The sequence below is a fragment of the Oncorhynchus mykiss genome, chromosome 7 (genome assembly GCF_057628025.1).
Source record: "Oncorhynchus mykiss isolate SJ-2025 chromosome 7, ASM5762802v1, whole genome shotgun sequence".
NCBI lineage: Eukaryota > Metazoa > Chordata > Actinopteri > Salmoniformes > Salmonidae > Oncorhynchus > Oncorhynchus mykiss.
The window spans coordinates 34,103,007-34,125,493 of NC_143028.1; the positions used below are offsets into that span (position 1 = coordinate 34,103,007).

The following is a 22,487-nucleotide window of genomic DNA, read 5'->3' on the forward strand; positions in this document are numbered from 1 at the left end:
AGGTGGCGCTACAAAGTATAAACTTAAGGGGGCTGAATAATTTTGCACGCCCAATTTTTCAGTTTTTGATTTCTTAAAAAAGTTTGAAATATCCAATAAATGTCGTTCCACTTCATGATTGTGTCCCACTTGTTGTTGATTCTTCACAAAAAAATACAGTTTTATATCTTTATGTTTGAAGCCTGAAATGTGGCAAAAGGTCGCAAAGTTCAAGGGGGCCGAATACTTTCGCAAGGCACTGTATATATATTACCCTTTGGCAGCTTTATCAGAAAGCACATCATTGATTTTCACTGCTACGCAGATGACACGAAAGTTTACATATCTGTGTCACCAGAGGATTTTAGCTCCATGGATAAATTATTAGATTCTATTAGTGATTTAAGAACTTGGATGGCTCACAACTTCCTCCAGCTAAATCAAGACAAGACTGAGGTTCTTATTGTTGCAGCAAAAGCACATTTTAATTTAATTGCAATAAAGATAAAACACCAGGTAAAAAACCGAGGTGTTATTTTAGACTCTGAACTCAATTTTTATTCACACATTAGGAATGTGACCAAAATAGCCTTTTACCACTTGGAACATTTCCAAGGTGCGTCCATTTCTCTCTCAGGCTGACACAGAGAGTCTCATCAATTATTTTATTACAATCAGGCTTTACTACTGTAATGCTCTCCTGTTTGGTCTACCCAAGAAAGCCATTGGTCAACTGCAAAACATACAGAATGCTGCAGCCCAGTTACTGACCAAGACCAAACGGAGAGCACACATTACACTGGTTTTAACGTCGCTGCACTAGCTGCCTGTGAGTTTTAGAATTCATTTTAAGATTCTTCTATTGGTTTTTAAATCTATCCACGATTGTGCAACCCAATACATGTCCGACTGCTTTTAAGTTATGTACCCAGGTCCTCTGGCACTGGCCTTTTAACTGTCCCAAAGCCTAGGACCAAGAGGCATGGAGAGGCAGCCTTCAGTTACCATGCCCCCAGCCTTTGGAATAGCCTGCCAGAGAACATGAGGGGGGCCTAAACTGTGATTTTTTTTTTTTTAAAACACGCCTTTTTAGCTTTGCTTTCCTTAGGGTGCTTTTTAGTCGTTCAGTTTCTTTTGTTTTTTTATCCTCTTATATTTGGTGTGTAGTAAATATATATATATGTTTTTATTTGTATTTTTTTTGCCTGTGAAGAACATTGTGTTGCATTCCATGTCTGAAGTGTGCTGTACAAATGAAGCTGGGTTTGATTTGATAGTTTGTTTTGTAGGGGGGCTCCTTTTGGCTGCTAACTCACATGACATATGATTATTATATCTCTCATGCCAAAACATATTGGAACAATATCTTGTCTTGTTGCTTTTTGTACTATGTTGATCTGTCTGTATGCTACATCTTGCTTGTCCTATGTTGCTCTGCATTTGCTCACTGCTCAATGATTGTCTATATTGTAATTGTTTCTAATAACCTGCCCAGGGACTGCAGTTGAAAATGAGCTGGCTGGCTAAAACCGTCAATTTTACTGAAACGTTGATTAATATGCACTGTCCCTGTTAAAATAAAATAAACTCAAACTCAACACCACCAAAAAATTGCAGGGTGCGATAACACCAGACAGTAACACAGTGCAGTTAACGTTAGTCGAAACATAATCCCCACACACAAAGTTCTCACTTAGAATAGAGTATGGAAGAACAAGTTGAAATCAATGGAGTGACTGCAAATGTGATTTGACTAAGGCAGATGCCTCTAGACAGAACAGAGCAGAGAGAGAATTTAAAATCAGCCACTTATTCTCTCCTCACCCCACAAGCTAAATTTCACACTTTCTTGAATTGAGAAATTGCATTTCAACACAAACTTTTGGTCAGCCGCAAACATTTGCACATTCCACACACTGATCCTGTGACAATTACAATACAAATTAAGCAAGAAAACACATGTTTTTTTTGTTGAATAATTAATTTACTCTCTCCTTTGTCCCTCAGGTATTGCTGGCAACCCAGTGCTTTTCAATGGGAATGGAGACGCCCCTGGTCGCTATGAGATTTACCAGTACCAGATCAGAAACCAAACAGCTGAGTACAAAATCATCGGGCACTGGACCGACCAGCTCTATCTGAATGTAAGCACTTATTTTTTTTATAGTTCATACAGCAGCTGCAGATGCTGTACTTTAGATATATTATCAGACTCGTCCCCTCCACATTACCTTCATGGGTTTCACCATGTGTGTCAGTGGCTCTCCTCCTGACACAGCTATGATTGGCTGTTGTCGTCTGTTGGTTCTACTGCAGCGCTTCCTTGGCTCAGTAATTCCTCTTGATCCATTTGCTACTGGCTTTGTGCACACATCTTAAAAGTTGAAAACATCCAGAGGGTGCTTTAGTGATTAACAACAAAGACTGAAATGAAAAGAAAGCAATAAGAGCTTAAAAACCGATACATTGCTATAGTGACTTTAGACACCATCCACTGTCTTAGGGAAACAATAGTGTGCAATTGTGGACACATGGGGGTAACAAAGCTATAACAATGAATTACATGAAGCCGGCCCGGCAAATAATGCTTAAATGGAATAAGAAGAGATGGCCTTGGGCTAAGAAAGATAGAAAGAAAAAAATAAGCAGGTTTCTATGGAGTTGACCTGGTTTCTAAGGAGTTGACCTGGTTTCTAAGGAGTTGACCTAGTTTCTAAGGAGTTGACCTAGTTTCTATGGAGTTGACATGGTTTCTATGGAGTTGATCTGGGTCTGTACCTCTTTCAATGCTGTGAACACAGAATGAATGGAATGGTGTTGTATTTTCTAGTCCTTGGCACCTACTGTAGTGTGCACCAATTCTCTTTCCTAAGGATATTTTAGTAAATTAGGATTCTTATATCTGTTAATGAAATACACACTTGGGGATGAGTTTGCCGCCTATGAATTTAACAACTAACATCGATGGCAAAAAAGTGAATAACATGACGCTAAATATACTGTTTTAAAAAGGCAAATAGAGTTTGGGAGAGGAGAATCCCCAAAACGAACCGCATACCAGTGGCAATTTTCATTAAACAAGAAGAGACTGTGTATGGGTTATAGTGTTAGTTATTTGAGAAGTGTTTGACTGTACCCCTCCTCTCCTCTCCATCTCAATCAGATCCGAGCAATGCACTGGCCAGGTGGAGGTCGTCAGATCCCTTACTCCATCTGCAGCCACCCCTGCCAGGCCGGAGAGCGCAAGAAAATAGTGAAGGGCATCCCTTGCTGCTGGCACTGCGAGCGCTGCGACGGCTACCAGTACCAGGCAGACACCTACAGCTGCAAGATGTGCCGCTTTGACCTGCGTCCCAACGAGAACCACACGGCCTGCCGTCCCATCCCCATTGTCAAGCTGGAATGGAGTTCCCCCTGGGCCGTCATACCTGTCCTCATCTCCGTGGTGGGCATCATGGCCACTCTGTTTGTGGTGGTCACCTTTATCCGCTACAATGACACGCCCATCGTCAAGGCGTCAGGCCGTGAGCTCAGCTACGTTCTACTGACGGGTATCTTCATGTGCTACGCCACCACTTTTCTCATGATATCTGCCCCTGACGTGGGCATCTGCTCCCTCAGACGGATCTTCCTGGGTCTGGGGATGAGTATCAGCTACGCAGCCCTGCTCACCAAGACTAACCGCATCTACCGCATCTTCGAGCAGGGATCCATGTCGGTGAGCGCCCCCAGGTTCATATCCCCAGCCTCCCAGCTGGTCATCACCTTCAGCCTGACTTCGGTGCAGCTACTGGGGGTGTGTATCTGGTTTGGCGTGGACCCGTCTCAGGCCATCATCGACTACGAGGACCAGCGCATGGCCAATCCGGACATGGCCCGTGGCGTGCTCAAATGTGACATCTCTGACCTTTCTCTGATTTGCCTGCTCGGCTACAGCATGCTGCTAATGGTCACCTGCACAGTGTACGCCATCAAGACTCGAGGCGTGCCGGAGGCCTTCAACGAGGCCAAGCCCATCGGCTTCACCATGTACACCACCTGTATCATCTGGCTGGCCTTCATCCCCATCTTCTTTGGTACCTCCCAGTCCACAGAGAAGGTAAGCTCAGAGGTGTGTTTTTTTCTGGTCTGTTTGTTTTTGCACTTGTTGATATCCAAAAGGATGGCATAAGCACAAAGAGGATTATACAGACTGGGTCCCTCTCTCTCTCTGTGTCTCTCTCTCTCTCTCTCTCTCTCTCTCTCTCTCTCTCTCTCTCTCTCTCTCTCTCTCTCTCTCTCTCTCTCTCTCTCTCTCTCTCTCTCTCTCTCTCTCACACACTCTCTCTGTCTTTTGTCTTGGTTGAAATAAAATGCTTTTTTATAATGTTTTGTTTATAGAGAGGCCTTTACACCATTGTTTGTTTATGGAAGGAGTGTGCTGGGGAGTCAGTGTAGGCAGGTGGACATGACTGGTTGAAAAAAGCATTATGCTATGGTATGCATGAGCCTTTTCTGGCAGAGCTTCTCTCTAGAGTCGAACATGCTGACCACACTGACTAGGTATCTCTCTTTTCCCTTTCCTGCATTTTTTAAAAACCTTTATTTAACTAGGCAAGTCAGTTAAGGAAAAATTCTTATTTACAATGACGGCCTACACCCGCCAATCCCGGACGAAGCTGGGCCAGTTGTGCGCTGCCCTATCGGACAATCACGGACGGTTGTGATACAGCCTGGAATCAAACCAAGGTGTCTGTGGTGACGCCTCTAGCACTGAGATGCAGTGCCTTAGCCTGTCTACGATACTGGTTCCCAATTGGGGATCAACCCTCCCACGTTCAGCTGAAACGGTGGCGCATGGAACGCAAAAATATTCTTAAAAATATTTAACCTCCACACATTAACAAGTCCAATAGCTCAAATGAAAGATAAACACCTTGTTCATCTAGCCAGCAAGTCAGATTTCTAAAATGTTTTACGGCGAAAACATAGCACATATATATGTAAAACCACCACCAGACACAGCTCATTTGAATAGCCAAAACATGCAATCAACAAACGCAGGATTAAAAAATAAATCGCTCACTAACCTTTTGAAAATCTTCATCAGATGACAGTAATATGACATGTTACACAGTACATATATATTTTTTTCAATAATATGCCATTTATATCCATAAATGTCCATTTACAGTGAGTTCACGTTCAGAAATTACTCAAAAATGCCCGCAGGAAATCTATGTAGCGCGGCAAGATAACGTAAATAGACATCATAAACTTTGACTAAATATACATGTTCTACATATAGTTAGAAAGATACACTGCTTCTTTATGCAACCGCTGTGTTAGATTTATTTTTAACGTTACAGAAATCGCACACTATTCCATATGCTGAGACAGCGCTCAGTTCCAAGCTACATTTCTACGTAATGTTGGAGTCAACAGAAACACAGATTTAAGCATAAATATTCCCTTACCTTCGATGGTCTTCGTTCAGAATGTTCTGGAAGGCTTCATACTTACCCAATACATCGTTTGGTTTCAAGTCTTGCGTCTTTGTATTAGCTACTGCTAATAACATCAGCTGAAATGCACCCAAAACGTCCTCTGGTCCGGAAAAGTTGCGCATCAAAACTTCAAAATTACATATTATATGTCGACTAAACAGGTCAAACTAAGTGCAAAAGCAAGCTTTATGATGTTTTAGACACGCAAAACAAACTTCAATTCAATCGGCCATCGTCTGCCCTTCTCCTGAGTGCTGGAACAAAGGAATGGCTGGGACCAATTCGCGCCCATACGCACAGCCTATTCTCTCGTGGCACGCACTAATTTCACTCCCATAGGGTCAATTCTCGCGCGATTTGAACGATTCAAAGCTCTACTGAAAGAGGACATATAGCGGAAGAGATAGAAAGTGTCACCAGAATCATAACTGGTTGGGAAGGGTGGGGGCCATGACGTCAAAGTTGCTCCAACTTTCATGGCCACAAAAACTAGTTTGGAAGAATGCCTGCCCTGTGAGTTCTGCTATACTTACAGACATAATTCCAACGGTTTTAGAATCTTTAGAGTGTTTTCTATCCAATAATAATTTGCATATATTAGCAATTTTTGACAGATTTTTTTTCCAGTTTACTAGGGGTACCCAATCTCTCCAAAGGGGGCGTATGTCTGCCATATCCTTAACAGGCTTTAGACCACTGCGCCACTCGAGCATGCATTGTGTACACGAGCGTTGCAAAATACATTTACACATACGGTTGAAGTCGGAAGTTTACATACACTTAGGTTGGAGTCATTAAAACTCGTTTTTCAACCAGTCCACATATGTATTGTTAGTAAACTATAGTTTTGTCATGTCATTTAGGACATCTACTTTGTGCATGGCACAAGTCATTTATCCAACAATTGTTTACAGGCAGATTATTTCAGGAAACTAAATATGCATTTTTACATGTATTGATCTCCTTATTTTTGGTCTTAAACTAATTCCATTTACAGCACCAGTCAAAAGTATGAACACACCTACTTTATTTGTACTATTTTCTACACTGTAGAATAATAGTGAAGGCAACAAAACTATGAAATAGCACATATAGAAATCATGTAGTTACCCAAAAAGTGTTTTAAACAAATCAAAATATATTTTATATTTGAGATTCTTCAAAGTAGCATTCTCTCAACCAGCTTCATTAGGTAGTCACCTGGAATGCATTTCAATTAACAGGTGTGCCTTGTTAAAAGTTAACTTGTAGAATTTCTTTCCTTCTTAATGAGTTTGAGACATTCAGTTGTGTTGTGACAAGGCAGGGGTGGTATACAGAAGATAGCCCTATTTGGTAAAAGACCAAGTCCGTGTAATGGCAAGAACAGCTCAAATAAGCAAAGAGAAATTACATACTTTAAGACATGAAGGTCAGTCAATAAGAACCTTGATATTTTCTTAAAGTGCAGTCGTAAAAACCATCAAGCGCTGTGATGAAACTGGCTCTTATGAGGACCGCCACAGGAATGGAAGACCCAGAGTTCCCTCTGCTGCAGAAGTTCATTAGAGTTAACAGCCTCAGAAATTGCTGCCCAAATAAATGCACCACAGGGTTCAAGTAACAAACATATCTCAACATCAACTGTTCAGAGGAGACTGTGTGAATCAGACTGTCATTCTGCAGCAATACACCATCCCATGTGGTTTGGGCTTAGTGAGACTATTATTTGTTTGGGATGAGTTGGACCGCAGAGTGAAGGAAAAGCAGCCAACAAGTGCTTAGCATATGTGGGAACTCCTTCAAGACTGTTGGAAAAGCATTTCAGGTGAAGCTGGTTGAGACAATGCCAAGAGCGTGCAAAGCTGTCATCAAGGCAAATGGTGGCTATTTTTAACACTTTTTTGGTTACTACATGATTCCATATATATTTTATTTCATAGTTTTGATGTTGTCACTATTATTCAAAAAATTTCAAAATAGTAAAAATAAAGAAAAAACCCTTGAATGAGTAGTAGTTCTAAAATTTGGACCGGTAGTGTAAGGAATTATAAATTATTTTAACTTTTGATACTTAAGTATATTTTAGCAATTACATTTACTTTTGATACTTAAGTATATTTATAACCAAATACTTTTAGACTTTTACTCAAGTAGTATTTTACTGGGTGACTTTCACTTTTACTTGAGTCATTATCTGTTAAGGTATCTTTACTTTTACTCAAGTATGACAATTGGGTACTTTTCCCACCACTGCCTTTCACCGCAGATGCAGAAGGGTGATATCGCTTGATGCAGTGGATTGAGATGCAGCCCATGCAAAACAGATATATTTGGCTTAAACAGACAGATTGACAGATCATTTCCATTATGTTAATTTGATTTCTGCGGGGGTGCGGAAACTGTAGGCTAAGGGATGGTGAATTTTTCTGTTATACTCTGTGTCAAAGCACCGATTTTCATTTTGTAATCATTAAGTTTTAATCTCCCCTGCAGTCTTGGTTTTATGAAGACTAGAATTACAAGCAGAGGATTGTATAATTCTGTGATTACAGTATATCTGAGATATAATTACATTGGGGAGGTTAGTATCAATATAAAACTGCTAAGCCATTAATTACTTAAATATTAGAAGTTTTGATCTGAAGAAATGTCCTATTCTTCATGCAGAGGATTTGAAGATAATTCCTATAAACTCTGCAGGCCCTTTGCATACAGTAGCCTGCTTGTTATTCCGTGACTCATGCGTATGTGACAGCCACGTGCCACAGTGTATTAGTGACCGTTGAGCTGTTTACACAACCACAGAGCTCACACTCGTGTCATTGTGTCAAATCAATGATTCTGGCCTGGTGAACGGCATATCCACTGAACACTGGGATTCACACCTAGGGGAAATTGCATTGGTTTTCATTAAAAAACTTTCAAGCATTCGATTAAGCCTGCCTGGAATTGAGTGTCAGATGGGCGGGGTTTGCACTTTTCTGGACTATTCCATTGGTTCTGTTGTGACATCCATGCTGAATCAAGTGCAGCATAAGAATTAGAAAGAAACCAAATACTATTTGAACCCCAGGTCTGCTGGGATGTAGAGGTCAGATGGGAACACTGGGAGAAATGGATGCACTGTAAACCCCAATGTGCTGTCATTAATTAAAACTTTTGAGGAAACCTGTTGCAGTTAATATATCTGAGTATAGTTATTGTGATTTTGTAGTCATTACTCAAACTGATGGAGTCACTGTGACCCTGTAGAGCAGGGGTAGGCAACCCTGGTCCTTGAGTACCGAAGGCACTTCATGTTTTTGATTTAACCGACCTGGAAGACCAGGTGTGTTGAATGTAATACAGTGGCCTGAAGCTCATGGTTTACAGGCCTGCAAATAGGCTTGCAAAATTCCGTTAACTTTCCCAAAATTCCCAGATTTTCTAAAAATCCTGGTAGAAGAATTTCCAGGAATATTCCACCCGGGATTCCTGGGAAACCTTGGAAATTTACCAGAAGGTTGCAACCTTACATTGCAAGTCACATTATGCTGGTTTACAGAGTGATGTGGAAATCCTATTACAATCCCGCCAGAGTTAAGCTATCTAACAGCCGAAGTGTTTTATTCACCCGCAACCTGCATTCAAAATGACTGCCAGGATTAGGAACAGTGCGAGGAGACTACCTAAGCCATTTAAACTGGAACAACCATTTTCGTAACGGGTGCAAAAAAATTGGATTAGTTTACAAAAATGCATGTTATTTATCTTTGTGTCGCATAAGATTAATCAATCAATCACTCAGTGTAAACGCAAAAACACAGATATTAAAAACAATCATTTAAAAAAAAAAAAGTACATTTGTACTTTTAAAAAAAAATGTAGTTGATGTGACTTCTCATTTAGTTTTGATTCAGTACCACATTAACATTTTAAGTAATAGGCCTAATCACTTTTCATTGACTTTGAGTTCAACTTACCAGAGGTATTTGAGTTAAAAATGCCTTGGGGTTTACAGTGTGGATGTTGCGTTTTTAGCACATAACCATAGCTGTACAGTACAGTGTACTATTGGGCTCCACAGCCTTGGGATAAAAACAACGGTTAAAATGAGTAGGTGGAAGCAGATCTTTTTGGCAGATAGACAAAGCATGGGGCCTCAGTAGCTGTCATGAGCACTGGTTATTTACTCAGGAGCGAGAGGCTAGTGAATGCCTTGCACTGGCAGGGATGACACCATCGGTGGTGCTGGAGTAAAACAACAGAAAGGGGGGGGGGGGGGGGGTCTAAAGAGATATACTATAATGTCATCATCATCACCGTCTTCACACTAGGCTGCAGAGGCAGAAAAAAACAGAGTACATTCTGCTGGGATCTCTACTCAGCTTTGTACATGGCTAAAATGTATATCTTGTAAGACTGACAATCACTTATGAACTCCATTCAACATGTGTGTATTCTTCTGCAGTGCATTACCGGGCATTGCATAGGACAATTGCGAGTTAGATGCACTCAGTCACTGTGCTCAATGTCCATTGTGCGCTAACGTAATGAAGCCCTTACTGAGCTAGATTGACTGTGTATCAGTCAACTTCCTTTATCAGTATGACCTGTTGTGTTGTTAACACAATGCGTACTCACCTGAAGAACAGAACGATACCTGCAGGGATCAAAAGGGAAAACCACTTTTTACAAGAAGATTAGGCCGTTTTTGCTTAAACGCTTCTAAATCCTGTCAGCTACCGTCACATTGTGTTAATAATGGTGCATAAATACTGGCATATGGATCAGCCTTCAAAGGATCGTTCATCACTAAATTAACAAGAACAAGGTAAACTAACGCAAACTGCAAAACGCTCCATATGTACTGAATAACAGGTATTGACCTGAACATTGCTTATCTCCTGTAATCAGTAGCAAACCGCAATGGATATCAATAACTACTGTCTTCCAGCTGTCCATCTTCTGCCTTGAAAGATAAAAGAGAATTGTGAAGTAGACTTAGCGTACGCTTTTCCTAGATGAGGTAATCCATTAGCTAGTGTGGCTTTGAATCACGAAACAGGAGGTGCCCTACTTTTTGTTTCTCCTCACAATCCTGCAGAAACCCAGCTCTTCTAATTCAATTTGAAATCCTGGAACAAGTTCTCTTATAGAGGCTTAAGATAAGAGGTGGCTTTTCTTCTCCCAATTCACATTAAACATTCATTCATTCGTTTTTTTCCGCCTTGGAAAGGGGCAGACACAATTGTGGCGAGAACTTTTAATTCTTCGGGAGGAGGAGGGCCACCACTGCCAGGAGGCTAGAGCTCTGTTACTGTAGGTGAGAGAGAGAATACAGTGGCGTGACTGAGCTAAGACTTCCCTTATACTGCTCCCTCTGCTTTCTCTTTCGTCTTAACGTGCACGACAGTAGCTTGTCATATTACACACATGCACACTTAGGGAACTTTGAATGTAACGTAAATATGCCTCGGCGGTATGATGAGAAGACATGAGATTTAGTGTTGAATTACTGTGCTATTTGTTCTTAAAGATTCTCTTTTTCGAGCTAAAATATTCAGGTTAATGCCGTCCACAATCAACAATACTGGGCTGCAGTACACGCAAACTTCTTGATTTTCCAATCAATTAGAATAATTCTGTGATAGATCATCTGTGCTGTTATGTAAACAATGTTCCTTTATAAGAAATTAACATGCAAAAACAAAAGCACCTCGTAATCATCCAAAGTGACAAGCCCAACAAAGCCTTGCAGCTGGAAATGACATGTCTTTTAGAGCAAATTAAATGCTTGAGTGGCTCTGGGTCTTGATTTAGCTTATCTGTCCGCCTATGTGCTCATCACCAGTTTACTGCATGCCTCCCTCGCCTGGCACTCCAATTACACTAATTTATTTGTCATCCTGTGTCAGAAGAAATGTAACAAATGCCATATAGGAGGCCTTCTCTATCAGTCAAATCTGGTCTATCTATAGTGTGTGATCACAGAGCATGATGCTGGAAATCGATGTGGCACTGCCTCACCTGGAGAGGTGCAGTAAATCAGAGGATGTCTGTCAGGTAGGGGTGAGTGGGAGGAGTGGTAGGAACGCTTCACAATGGAGTCCAAGGACAAGGTTTCTCTCCTCACAATGGACACAATTCCAACACAATCGGCCGCCTGCCATTATGGTGCTCGAATACCTGACGGCTAGTCAGTGGTTTTGTCCATCTCTTTTATGATATCAAGTTTTCATTATGCTGTTTACAGTGTTCTTGTCGTTGCCTCTCGGCTGTTAAAAAAGTAGGTTAGTTCAACAGCCTTAGATTACATGCTGTGATGTGTCCATTTGCTGTAATGCTAGGTCAGAAACAGTCTTCACGCCATTAGCTGCCTAAACAGAGAGACAGACAGACCAATGACCCCACTCTGCTTTGGTAGTTGTTCGTTTTTCAACTTTCTATACCGTCGCTAAATTACACAAACAAGTGTCTCCTCCTCCAGGTAGACCCATTGTAGCAGCAATCGACTCTGTGACATCCAACATTTCTACATTTGTGGATTACCACATTAAACCGATGTTTGAGAATCTCCCATCTTTTGTCAAAGACACTAGTCACAGGATCTCATTGATAGAGGGCTTAGGAAGTATACCAGAGGGCACCCTGCTGACCACTAACATCCCACACACTGGAGGCTTGCAGGCGCTGCAACACTTCCTTCAGCAGAGAGACTCGACCCTTGCTCCATCCAATGACTGCATCTTACAACTTACTGAACTGGTGTTATCCAATAACTACTTAGTCTTTGAGTCAGACTTTTTCCTTCAAATTCGGGGTGTAGCCATGGGCTCCTCCTTTTCCCCAAACTACGCAAACCTGTATGTGGGACAATTTGAGGAAGCACTCCTTAATGAAACAGAGACACACCCCTTACTTTCTAAAATCCTACTGTGGAAGAGATACATAGATGATGTCTTTGTGCTCTGGGAAGGAAGTCAGCAGAAACTAAATTAATTACAAACTCTACCAAACGAGAGCTCTGAATATCTCAAATTCATCATGCAGACTGATGAGAGATAAATAAACTACCTGGACTTATGGATCGTCAAAGAGAATGATGCATTACACACAGACTTATACACAAAGCCCACAGATCGCAATACCCTGCTACGTGCGAATAGTATGCATCCCCTTCCCCCCAAGAATGGTCTACCATATAGCCAGTTATGCAGGGTTAAACGAATGTGGCCCTTCGACAGATTTTGACAACAATGCAACAAAAAAAAAAAGGACAGATGCATTCAAAATGAGAGGCTACAAGGACTCTTGATGCTGCAATGATGAAATTATCTCAAAAACCAAGAGAGGAATTACTAAAAACTCTATTCTGCAATCTTGACACCTATCCCAAATGGGAACTACAAATGTGGCTCATGCGCACAGTGCAATGGCACTATAAAAACATCCTTCAGACAGCCACATACAGGTCGAAAAATCCCTGTTAGGGGTATCATCTCATGCTAGAGTAATCATCACCTGTTCATGTGGAAACGAAAAGACAATTAAAACAACGCAAAGCTGAACTAGCTGAACACCGCAGCTCAATCAGGTGTAAGAATATTGACTATCCAGTAGCAGCTCACTTTGTTGAAGCTAACCATCCAATACACAGGCATTGAGCATGTTGCTCTACCATGGAGAGGAGGTCACATTGAGATCATACTACTACAAATTGAGGCTTAGTGGTCTGAATATTGACTTTGATCACAGGCCCTTCTTATGAACAATTATTTATTTTATGAAGTCTTAGAAATGGATATTTTTCTTTCTACAGCTTATTAGTGTACACAGAATATGTTCCCCCTGCTGATGATGCTCATTATGCATTAAGGTTGAACCAAAAGATTACATGTAACAAATAAGAAATGAAATACGAAACAATTAAATATGTGAAATGGAATTTAACAATAATGCATGTTGATGCTAATATGATGTACAATATTCAATTATGTTTCTATATGATAACAATAGCCTAATATATTTAATATGCCATAAATTATTTAATTTTTTTTAACAGTTTCACAGATTGTCATTGGTTGCACTAATTGCACTGTTTGTCTTCATAACCTGGTTCAAGTATTCATGACATTAACCTGAGGAAGGCACAGTGATGCCAAAACGTTGGTGAATACCGAATAAATTACTGGGAGTTTACAGTGCCTTGCGAAAGTATTCGGCCCCCTTGAACTTTGCGACCTTTTGCCACATTTCAGGCTTCAAACATAAAGATAAAAAAACTGTATTTTTTTGTGAAGACTCAACAACAAGTGGGACACAATCATGAAGTGGAACGACATTTATTGGATATTTCAAACTTTTTTAACAAATCAAAAACTGAAAAATTGGGCGTGCAAAATTATTCAGCCCCTTTACATTCAGTGCAGCAAACTCTCTCCAGAAGTTCAGTGAGGATCTCTGAATGATCCAATGTTGACCTAAATGACTAATGATGATAAATACAATCCACCTGTGTGTAATCAAGTCTCCGTATAAATGCACCTGCACTGTGATAGTCTCAGAGGTCTGTTAAAAGCGCAGAGAGCATCATGAAGAACAAGGAACACACCAGGCAGGTCCGAGATACTGTTGTGAAGAAGTTTAAAGCCGGATTTGGATACAAAAAGATTTCCCAAGCTTTAAACATCCCAAGGAGCACTGTGCAAGCGATAATATTGAAATGGAAGGAGTATCAGACCACTGCAAATCTACCAAGACCTGGCCGTCCCTCTAAACTTTCAGCTCATACAAGGAGAAGACTGATCAGAGATGCAGCCAAGAGGCCCATGATCACTCTGGATGAACTGCAGAGATCTACAGCTGAGGTGGGAGACTCTGTCCATAGGACAACAATCAGTCGTATATTGCACAAATCTGGTCTTTATGGAAGAGTGGCAAGAAGAAAGCCATTTCTTAAAGATATCCATAAAAAGTGTTGTTTAAAGTTTGCCACAAGCCACCTGGGAGACACACCAAACATGTGGAAGAAGGTGCTCTGGTCAGATGAAACCAAAATTGAACTTTTTGGCAACAATGCAAAACGTTATGTTTGGCGTAAAAGCAACACAGCTCATCACCCTGGTGTTAGAATGGCCAAGTCAAAGTCCAGACCTGAATCCAATCGAGAATCTGTGGAAAGAACTGAAAACTGCTGATCACAAATGCTCTCCATCCAACCTCACTGAGCTCGAGCTGTTTTGCAAGGAGGAATGGGAAAAAATGTCAGTCTCTCGATGTGCAAAACTGATAGAGACATACCCCAAGTGACTTACAGCTGTAATCGCAGCAAAAGGTGGAGCTACAAAGTATTAACTTAAAGGGGCTGAATAATTTTGCACGCCCAATTTTTCAGTTTTTGATTTGTTAAAAAAGTTTGAAATATCCAATAAATGTCGTTCTACTTCATGATTGTGTCCCACTTGTTGTTGATTCTTCACAAAAAAATACAGTTTTATATCTTTGTTTGAAGCCTGAAATGTGGCAAAAGGTCGCAAAGTTCAAGGGGGCCGAATACTTTCGCAAGGCACTGTATATATGGAGTGTGCAACTTTCTTTATTTTTATGTTTTTTCATATGTAAACAACATTATTCATTATTGTACAGCTGTCTCAGAGGCCTAATAGAACACAATGAGGATCAATGGGACAGAGCACAGAGGCCTGGATAAGATCTAGGATTTCATACTGGTTGCATCGGCTACATGACACAAGCATGAAGCTGTTGCCCTGTGCTTTCCTAGAGGGAGAGGAGGGGATTGGACAAGAAGCTAATCAAGGCCAAAACATTGTAGTCACTTTGTAAATCACGTTCTCCAGATACACCACATTAGAGTCCCCGGGGGGAAAAAAATCTTTATTGGTTTAATTAGACTATTACCACTGAAACCATTGTGAGGCTGTGAAATTGAAATGAATATTGAAATGATTCATAGCCTGTTGTTTGAATATGCCATACTGAACTATGACTAAAACCTAGAAGCGGCACTGTTTCCCAGGAAGAATGTTAGTCAATAACGGATATTGAAAGTGCTTTTTATTCATCAGTCTTAAGATGGAGCATATCAAATCAAATCAAATCCAATTTTATTTCTCAAATACACATGGTTAGCAGATGTTAATGCGAGTGTAGCTAAATGCTTGTGCTTCTAGTTCCGACAATGCAGTAATAACCAACGAGTAATCTAACCTAACATGTTATGCAGCTCGCACATTGCCGTTTTATTAGGATGAATCTTATCCTGGAGGCAGAGCTAAGCGTTTTTCACTAGATGGGCCAGCCGCAAAGTCAAAATTGGCTATACCGTAAAAATGTATGAAAACAAAAAAAATTGCTTTTTTTTGTCTTAAGGTCAGCAGTGGTGGGAAGGTTGGTGTTAAAGGGGAGCTGAACTTCCTGATTTGACCTTGTTTTTCAGTGGTCATGACTGACGCCTGAGTCATCCCAATAAATGCCCATCTACATCCAGCTCGCAAAAGAAATGCAGGTTCATAGAAATCATATGTTCTATATGTGCAGGTCTGCCAATAGCACTCCTCCAATATGTACTGCTCTGAATGTGCTGAGGAAGAGGCAGATTAGGGGAGAAGTACAGGCGAATGATCCAACCAGTCTACTGTCTTAGTCACAGTCTGAAAATGGGTTTGCTCTGATATACACTCACAGCCCCATGGTGGACGGTTAATTTTAGGCTTATTCAACAGAACTGCAATGCCAAACAGTAATTAAAATGTTCAGATTGTACAGTGAATGAATTCTAATGGTCAACACTGCATTAACGGACGATATGCTTTGTATTTGTATTTATATTTATTATGTATCCCCATTTGGCTGTTGTCAAGGCAGCAGCTACTCTTCCTGGGGTCCTGCAAAATGAAGGCAGCTACAGTAGGGAGAACAGGTATTTGATACACTGCTGATTTTGCAAGTTTTCCTACTTACAAAGCATGTCTGTACTTTTTATCCTAGGTACACTTCAACTATGAGAGACGGAATCTAAAACAAAAATCCAGAAAATCACATTGTATGATTTTTAAGTAATTAATTTGCATTTTATTGCATGACATAAGTATTTGATACATCAGAAAAGCAGAACTTAATATTTGGTACAGAAACCTTTGTTTGCAATTACAGAGATCATACGTTTCCTGTAATTGTTGATCAGGTTTGCACACACTGCAGCAGCGATTTTGGCCCTCTCCATACAGACCTTCTCCAGATCCTTCAGGTTTCTGGGCTGTCGCCTGGCAATACGGACTTTCAGCTCTTTCCAAAGATTTTCTATTGGGTTCAGGTCTGGAGACTGGCAAGGCCACTCCAGGACCTTGAGATGCTTCTTACGGAGCCACTCCTTAGTTTCCCTGGCTGTGTGTTTCGGGTCGTTGTCATGCTGGAAGACCCAGCCACGACCCATCTTCAATTCTCTTACTGAGGGAAGGAGGTTGTTGGCCAAGATCTCGCGATACATGGCCCCATCCATCCTCCCCTCAATACGGTGCAGTCGTCCTGTCCCCTTTGCAGAAAAGCATCCCCAAAGAATGATGTTTCCACCTCTATGCTTCACGGTTGGGATGGTGTTCTTGGGGTTGTACTCATCCTTCTTCTTCCTCCAAACACGGCGAGTGGAGTTTAGACCAAAAAGCTCTATTTTTGTCTCATCAGACCACATGACCTCCTCCCATTCCTCCTCTGGATCATCCAGATGGTCATTGGCAAACTGCAGACGGGCCTGGACATGCGCTGACTTGAGCAGGGGGATCTTGCGTGCGCTGCAGGATTTTAATCCATGACGGCGTAGTGTGTTACTAATGGTTTTCTTTGAGACTGTGGTCCCAGCTCTCTTCAGGTCATTGACCAGGTCCTGCCGTGTAGTTCTTGGCTGATCCCTCACCTTCCTCATCATTGATGAGGTGAGATCTTGCATGGAGCCCCAGACTGAGGGTGATTGACCATCATCTTGAACTTCTTACATTTTCTAATAATTGCGCCAACAGTTGTTGCCTTCTCACCAAGCTGCTTGCCTATTGTCCTATAGCCCATCCCAGCCTTGTGCAGGTCTACAATTTTATCCCTGATGTCCTTACCAGCTCTCTGGTCTTGGCCATTGTGGAGAGGTTGGAGTCTGTTTTTTTGTGTGAATTTTACCCCTTTTTCTCCCCAATTTTGTAGTGTCCAATTGTTGTTATCTTCTCTCATCGCACCAATATGTCGGAGGAAGGAAACACCGTGCACCTGGCAACCTTGGTTAGCGCGCACTGCGCCCGGCCCGCCACAGGAGTCGACAAGAGTCTCTGATGGCACAGCTGGCTCTGCAGTACAGCGCCCTTAACCACTGCGCCACCCGGGTGGCGAGGTTGGAGTCTGTTTGATTGAGTGTGTGTCTTTTATACAGGTAACAAGTTCAAACAGGTGCAGTTAATACAGGTAATGACTTCAAATAAAAACTAACAGGTCTGTGAGAGACGGAATTCTTGGTAGGTGATCAAATACTTATGTGTCATGCAATAAAATGCAAATTAATAACTTAAAAATTATACAATGTGATTTTCTGGATTTTTGTTTTAGATTCGGTCTGTGTCATGCAATAAAATGCAAATTAATTACTTAAAAATAATACAATGTGATTTTCTGGATTTTTGTTTTAGATTCCGTCTCTCACAGTTTAAGTGTACCTATGATAAAAAATTACAGACCTCTACATGCTTTGTAAGTAGGAAAACCTGCAAAATCGGCAGTGCATCAAATACTTGTTCTCCCCACTGTGTATACAATGGATGCATATAGAAGTATTCCTACCTTCAAAGTCTCTTACAGTTGACTCCAATGCACATCGGAGTTATAAACCAGAGCAAAAACAGACAGCGAAAAAAAACAGTAAAGTAATCACAGAAGTCAAAGGATCATCAGTACTCAGTACTCAGGATCAGTACTCAGTTACTTCACACAGTAGTCATCACAACAGATACAGTAACTAATAAGTGTAAAGCTCTCAACAAACATAGTACCAACATGATGTAAACATGGTGTTAAAATATCAAATGAAATGTTATTTGTCACACATTATGTAAACAGCAGGTGTTTAGTAGACTAACAGTGAAATGCTTACTTACGGGCTCTTCCCAAAAATGCAGAGACAAAAAAAAATGTACAAAATATTGGAATGATAATAACACAAGGAGAAATACACAATGAGTGACAATAACTTGGCTACAGTACCGAGTCGATGTGCAGGCGTAGGTGGTAATTGAGGTAGATATGTATATGTAGGTAGAGGAACTAGGCAACAACATAGATAATAAGCAGTAGCAGCAGAATATGTGATGAGTCAAAAGAGTTAGTGCAAAGGGGGTCAATAGAGATAGTGCAGGTAGCTATTTGGTTAACTATTTAGCAGTCTTATGGCTTAGGGGTAGAAGTTGTTCAGGGTCCTGTTGGTTCCAGACTTGGTGCATCGGTACCGCTTAATAACCCATAATGACAAAGCGAGAAAACGTTGTTTTTTTTGCAAATGTATTAAAAATAAAAAACAGAAATACCTTATTTACATAAGTATTCAGACTCTTTGCCATAAAGACTTTTTAGCTCAGGCGCATCCTGTTTCCATTGATCATCCTTGATGTTTCTAACACAGGTGGACAAGTTGTAAATTGAATTGATTGGACATGATTTGGAAAGGCACACACCTGTCTATATAAGGTCCCACAGATGACAGTGCATGTCAGAGCGAAAACCAAGCCATGCGGTTGAAGGAATTGTCCGTAAAGTTCTGAGACAGGACTGTGTCGAGGCACAGATCTGGGGAAGGTTACCAAAGCATTTCTGCAGAATTGAAGGTCCCCAAGAACACAGTGGCTTCCATGATTCTTCAATGGAATAAGTTTGTAACCACCAATATTCTTCCTTGAGCTGGCCATCCAGCCAAACTGAGCAATCGGGCGAGAAAGGCTTTGGTCAGGGAGGTGAACAAGAACCCGATGGTCACTGACAGAGCTCCAGAGTCCCTCTGTGGAGATGGGAGAACCTTCCAGAAGGACAACCATTTCTGCAGCACTCCACCAATCAGGCCTTCATGGTAGAGTGAACAGATGGAAGCTACTCCTCAGTAAAAGGCACATGACAGCCTGCTTGAAGTTTGCCAAAAGGCACCTAAAGGACTCTCAGACCATGAGAAACAAGATTCTCTGGTCTGACAAAACCAAGATTGAACTGTTTGGACTGAATGCCAAGCGTCACGTCTGGAGGAACCCTGGCACTATCACTACGGTGACGAATGGTGGTGGCAGCATCATGCTGTGGGGAAGCTTTTCAGCGGCAGAGACTGGGAGACTAGTCAGGATCGAGAGAAAGATGAACGTAACAAAGTACAGTGAGATCCTTGATGAAAACCTGCTCTAGACTGCTCAGAACCTCAGACTGGGGCGACGGTTCACCTTCCAACAGCACAACGACCCAAGCACACTGCCAAGACAAGGCAGGAGTGGCTTCGGGACAAGACTCTGAATGTCCTTGAATGGCCCAGCCAGGGTCCGGACTTGAACCCGATCAAAAATATCTGGAGAGACCTGAAAATAGCAGTGCAGCGACGCTCCCATTCCAACCTGACAGAGCTTGAGAGGACCTGCAGAGAAGAATGGGGAAAACTCCCCAAATACAGGTGTGCCAAGCTTGTAGCATCATACCCAAGAAGAATCAAGGCTGTAATCGCTCCCAAAGGTGTTTTAAGAGAGTACTTAGTAAAGTGTCTGAATACTTATGTAAATGTAATATTCCATTTGTTTAATACATTTGATAAAATGTACAACTACCTGTTTTTGCTTTGTCGTTATGGGGTATTGCGGGTAGATTAATGAAGGGCATTAAAAAATATATATATTTTTTTAGAACAAGGCTGTAACATAAGAAAGTGTGGAAAAAGTCAAGGGGTCTGAATACTTTCTGAATGCACTGTGACTTCTATTTTTTGGAGAATACACACCAATATTGCACTATCTGTACATTCAGAGGGTAGCTGGTTTCTGTACTACAATTCTACCAAGTATTTATACCACTGACAGACTTTTATGAGCTGTTTTGACTGCAACTAAGCATATATCTAAGGTAGGTTTGATTTTGTACACAATCATACTTAGTTATTACCAGTTATAACCATAGGCGAGTACACAAGGTGCTCCATCTATATCAGGTCAAGATCACCCCAACTGTTCCCCTCCGCCCTCTGAGGATATGTATAATTTAAAATTATGTCTCCAGATTCAAAGAAAAACTTTTTTTAGATTTGCCGTACAGTAGCTACTTCTCTGAGAATACAGCTCTCTGTGTAAATTCAGAGCTTATCCGGGTTCTTGTATTGCATATATCAAGTATTTTACCATTTGAAGAATTTGCATCCCATTGGCAGATTATTATATGCACAGATTATTATTATTATTTTTAACCTTTATTTAACAAGGCAAGTCAGTTAAGAACAAATTCTTATTTTCAATGACAGCCTAGGAACAGTGGGTTAACTTAACTGCCTGTTCAGGGTCAGAACGTCAGATTAGTAGCTTGTCAGCTCGGGGATTTGAACTTGCAACCTTCCGGTTACTATTCCAACGCTCTAACCACTACCTTATTACAGTCATACATGGTATAGAAAAGTACAATCTTACGCTCGCTAAAGAAATGCAGGTCCGTAGAAAAACATATGTTCTATATGTGCAGGTCTGCCAATAGCACTCCTCCAATATGCACTGCTCTGAATGTGCTGAGGAAGAGGCAAATTAGGGGAGAAGTACAGGCGAATGATCCAGCCAGTCTACTGTCTTAGTCACAGTCTGAAAATGGGTTTGCTCTGATATACACTCACAGCCCCATGGTGGACAGTTAATTTTAGGCTTATTCAACAGAAATAGTAATTAAAATGTTCAGATTGTACAGTGAATGAATTCTAATGGTCAACTCTGCATTAAAGGATGACATGCTTTGTATTTGTATTTATTATGTATCCCCATTAGCTGTTGTCAAGGCAGCAGCTACTCTTCCTGGGGTCCTGCAACACGAAGGCAGCTATATACAGTCGTGGCCAAAAGTTTTGAGAATGACACAAATATTAATTTTCACAAAGTTTGCTTCTTCAGTGTCTTTAGATATTTTTGTCAGATGGTACTATGGAATACTGAAGTATAATTACAAGCATTTCATAAGTGTCAAAGGCTTTTATTGACAATTACATGAAGTTGATGCAAAGAGTCAATATTTGCAGTGTTGACCCTTCTTTTTCAAGACCTCTGCAATCCACAATGGCATGCTGTCAATTAACTTCTGGGCCACATCCTGACTGATGGCAGCCCATTCTTCATAATCAATGCTTGGAGTTTGTCAGAATTTGTGGGTTTTTGTTTGTCCACGCGCCTCTTGAGGATTGACCACAAGTTCTCAATAGGATTAAGGTCTGGGGAGTTTCCTGGCCATGGACCCAAAATATCGATGTTTTGTTCCCCGAGCCACTTAGTTATCACTTTTGCCTTATGGCAAGGTGCTCCATCATGCTGGAAAAGGCATTGTTAGTCACGAAACTGTTCCTGGATGGTTGGGAGAAGTTGCTCTCGGAGGATGTGTTGGTACCATTCTTTATTCATGGCTGTGTTCTTAGGCAAAATTGTGAGCCCACTCCCTTGGCTGAGAAGCAACCACACACATTAATGGTCTCAGGATGCTTCACTGTTGGCATGACACAGGACTGATGGTAGCGCTCACCTTGTCTTCTCCAGACAAGCTTTTTTCCGGATGCCCCAAACAATCGGAAAGGGGATTCATCAGAGAAAATGACATTACCCCAGTTCTCAGCAGTCCAGATGCACTCACACCTGCCTGCTGCCATTCCTGAGCAAGCTCTGTACTGGTGGTGCCCCAATCCACCAGCTGAATCAACTTTAGGAGATGGTCTTGGCGCTTGCTGGACTTGAACCCCTTTTTGTGCAAAGCAATGATGCGGTTCCTTGCAGGTAACCACGATTGACAGAGGAAGAACAATGATTC

The 22,487-nt window shown here is 41.2% G+C and overlaps 1 protein-coding gene across 1 annotated transcript in view; it reads left to right on the forward strand.

Moving 5' to 3' along the window:
* LOC110527736 (metabotropic glutamate receptor 4) overlaps positions 1-22,487 on the forward strand; it is a 336,296-nt gene that overhangs the window by 298,037 nt on the left and 15,772 nt on the right. Inside the window, exons 8-9 of the mRNA XM_021609206.3 lie at positions 1,987-2,123; positions 3,143-4,078. Coding sequence (XP_021464881.1) covers positions 1,987-2,123; positions 3,143-4,078 — 1,073 coding nt within the window. The remainder of the gene's footprint in view (positions 1-1,986; positions 2,124-3,142; positions 4,079-22,487) is intronic.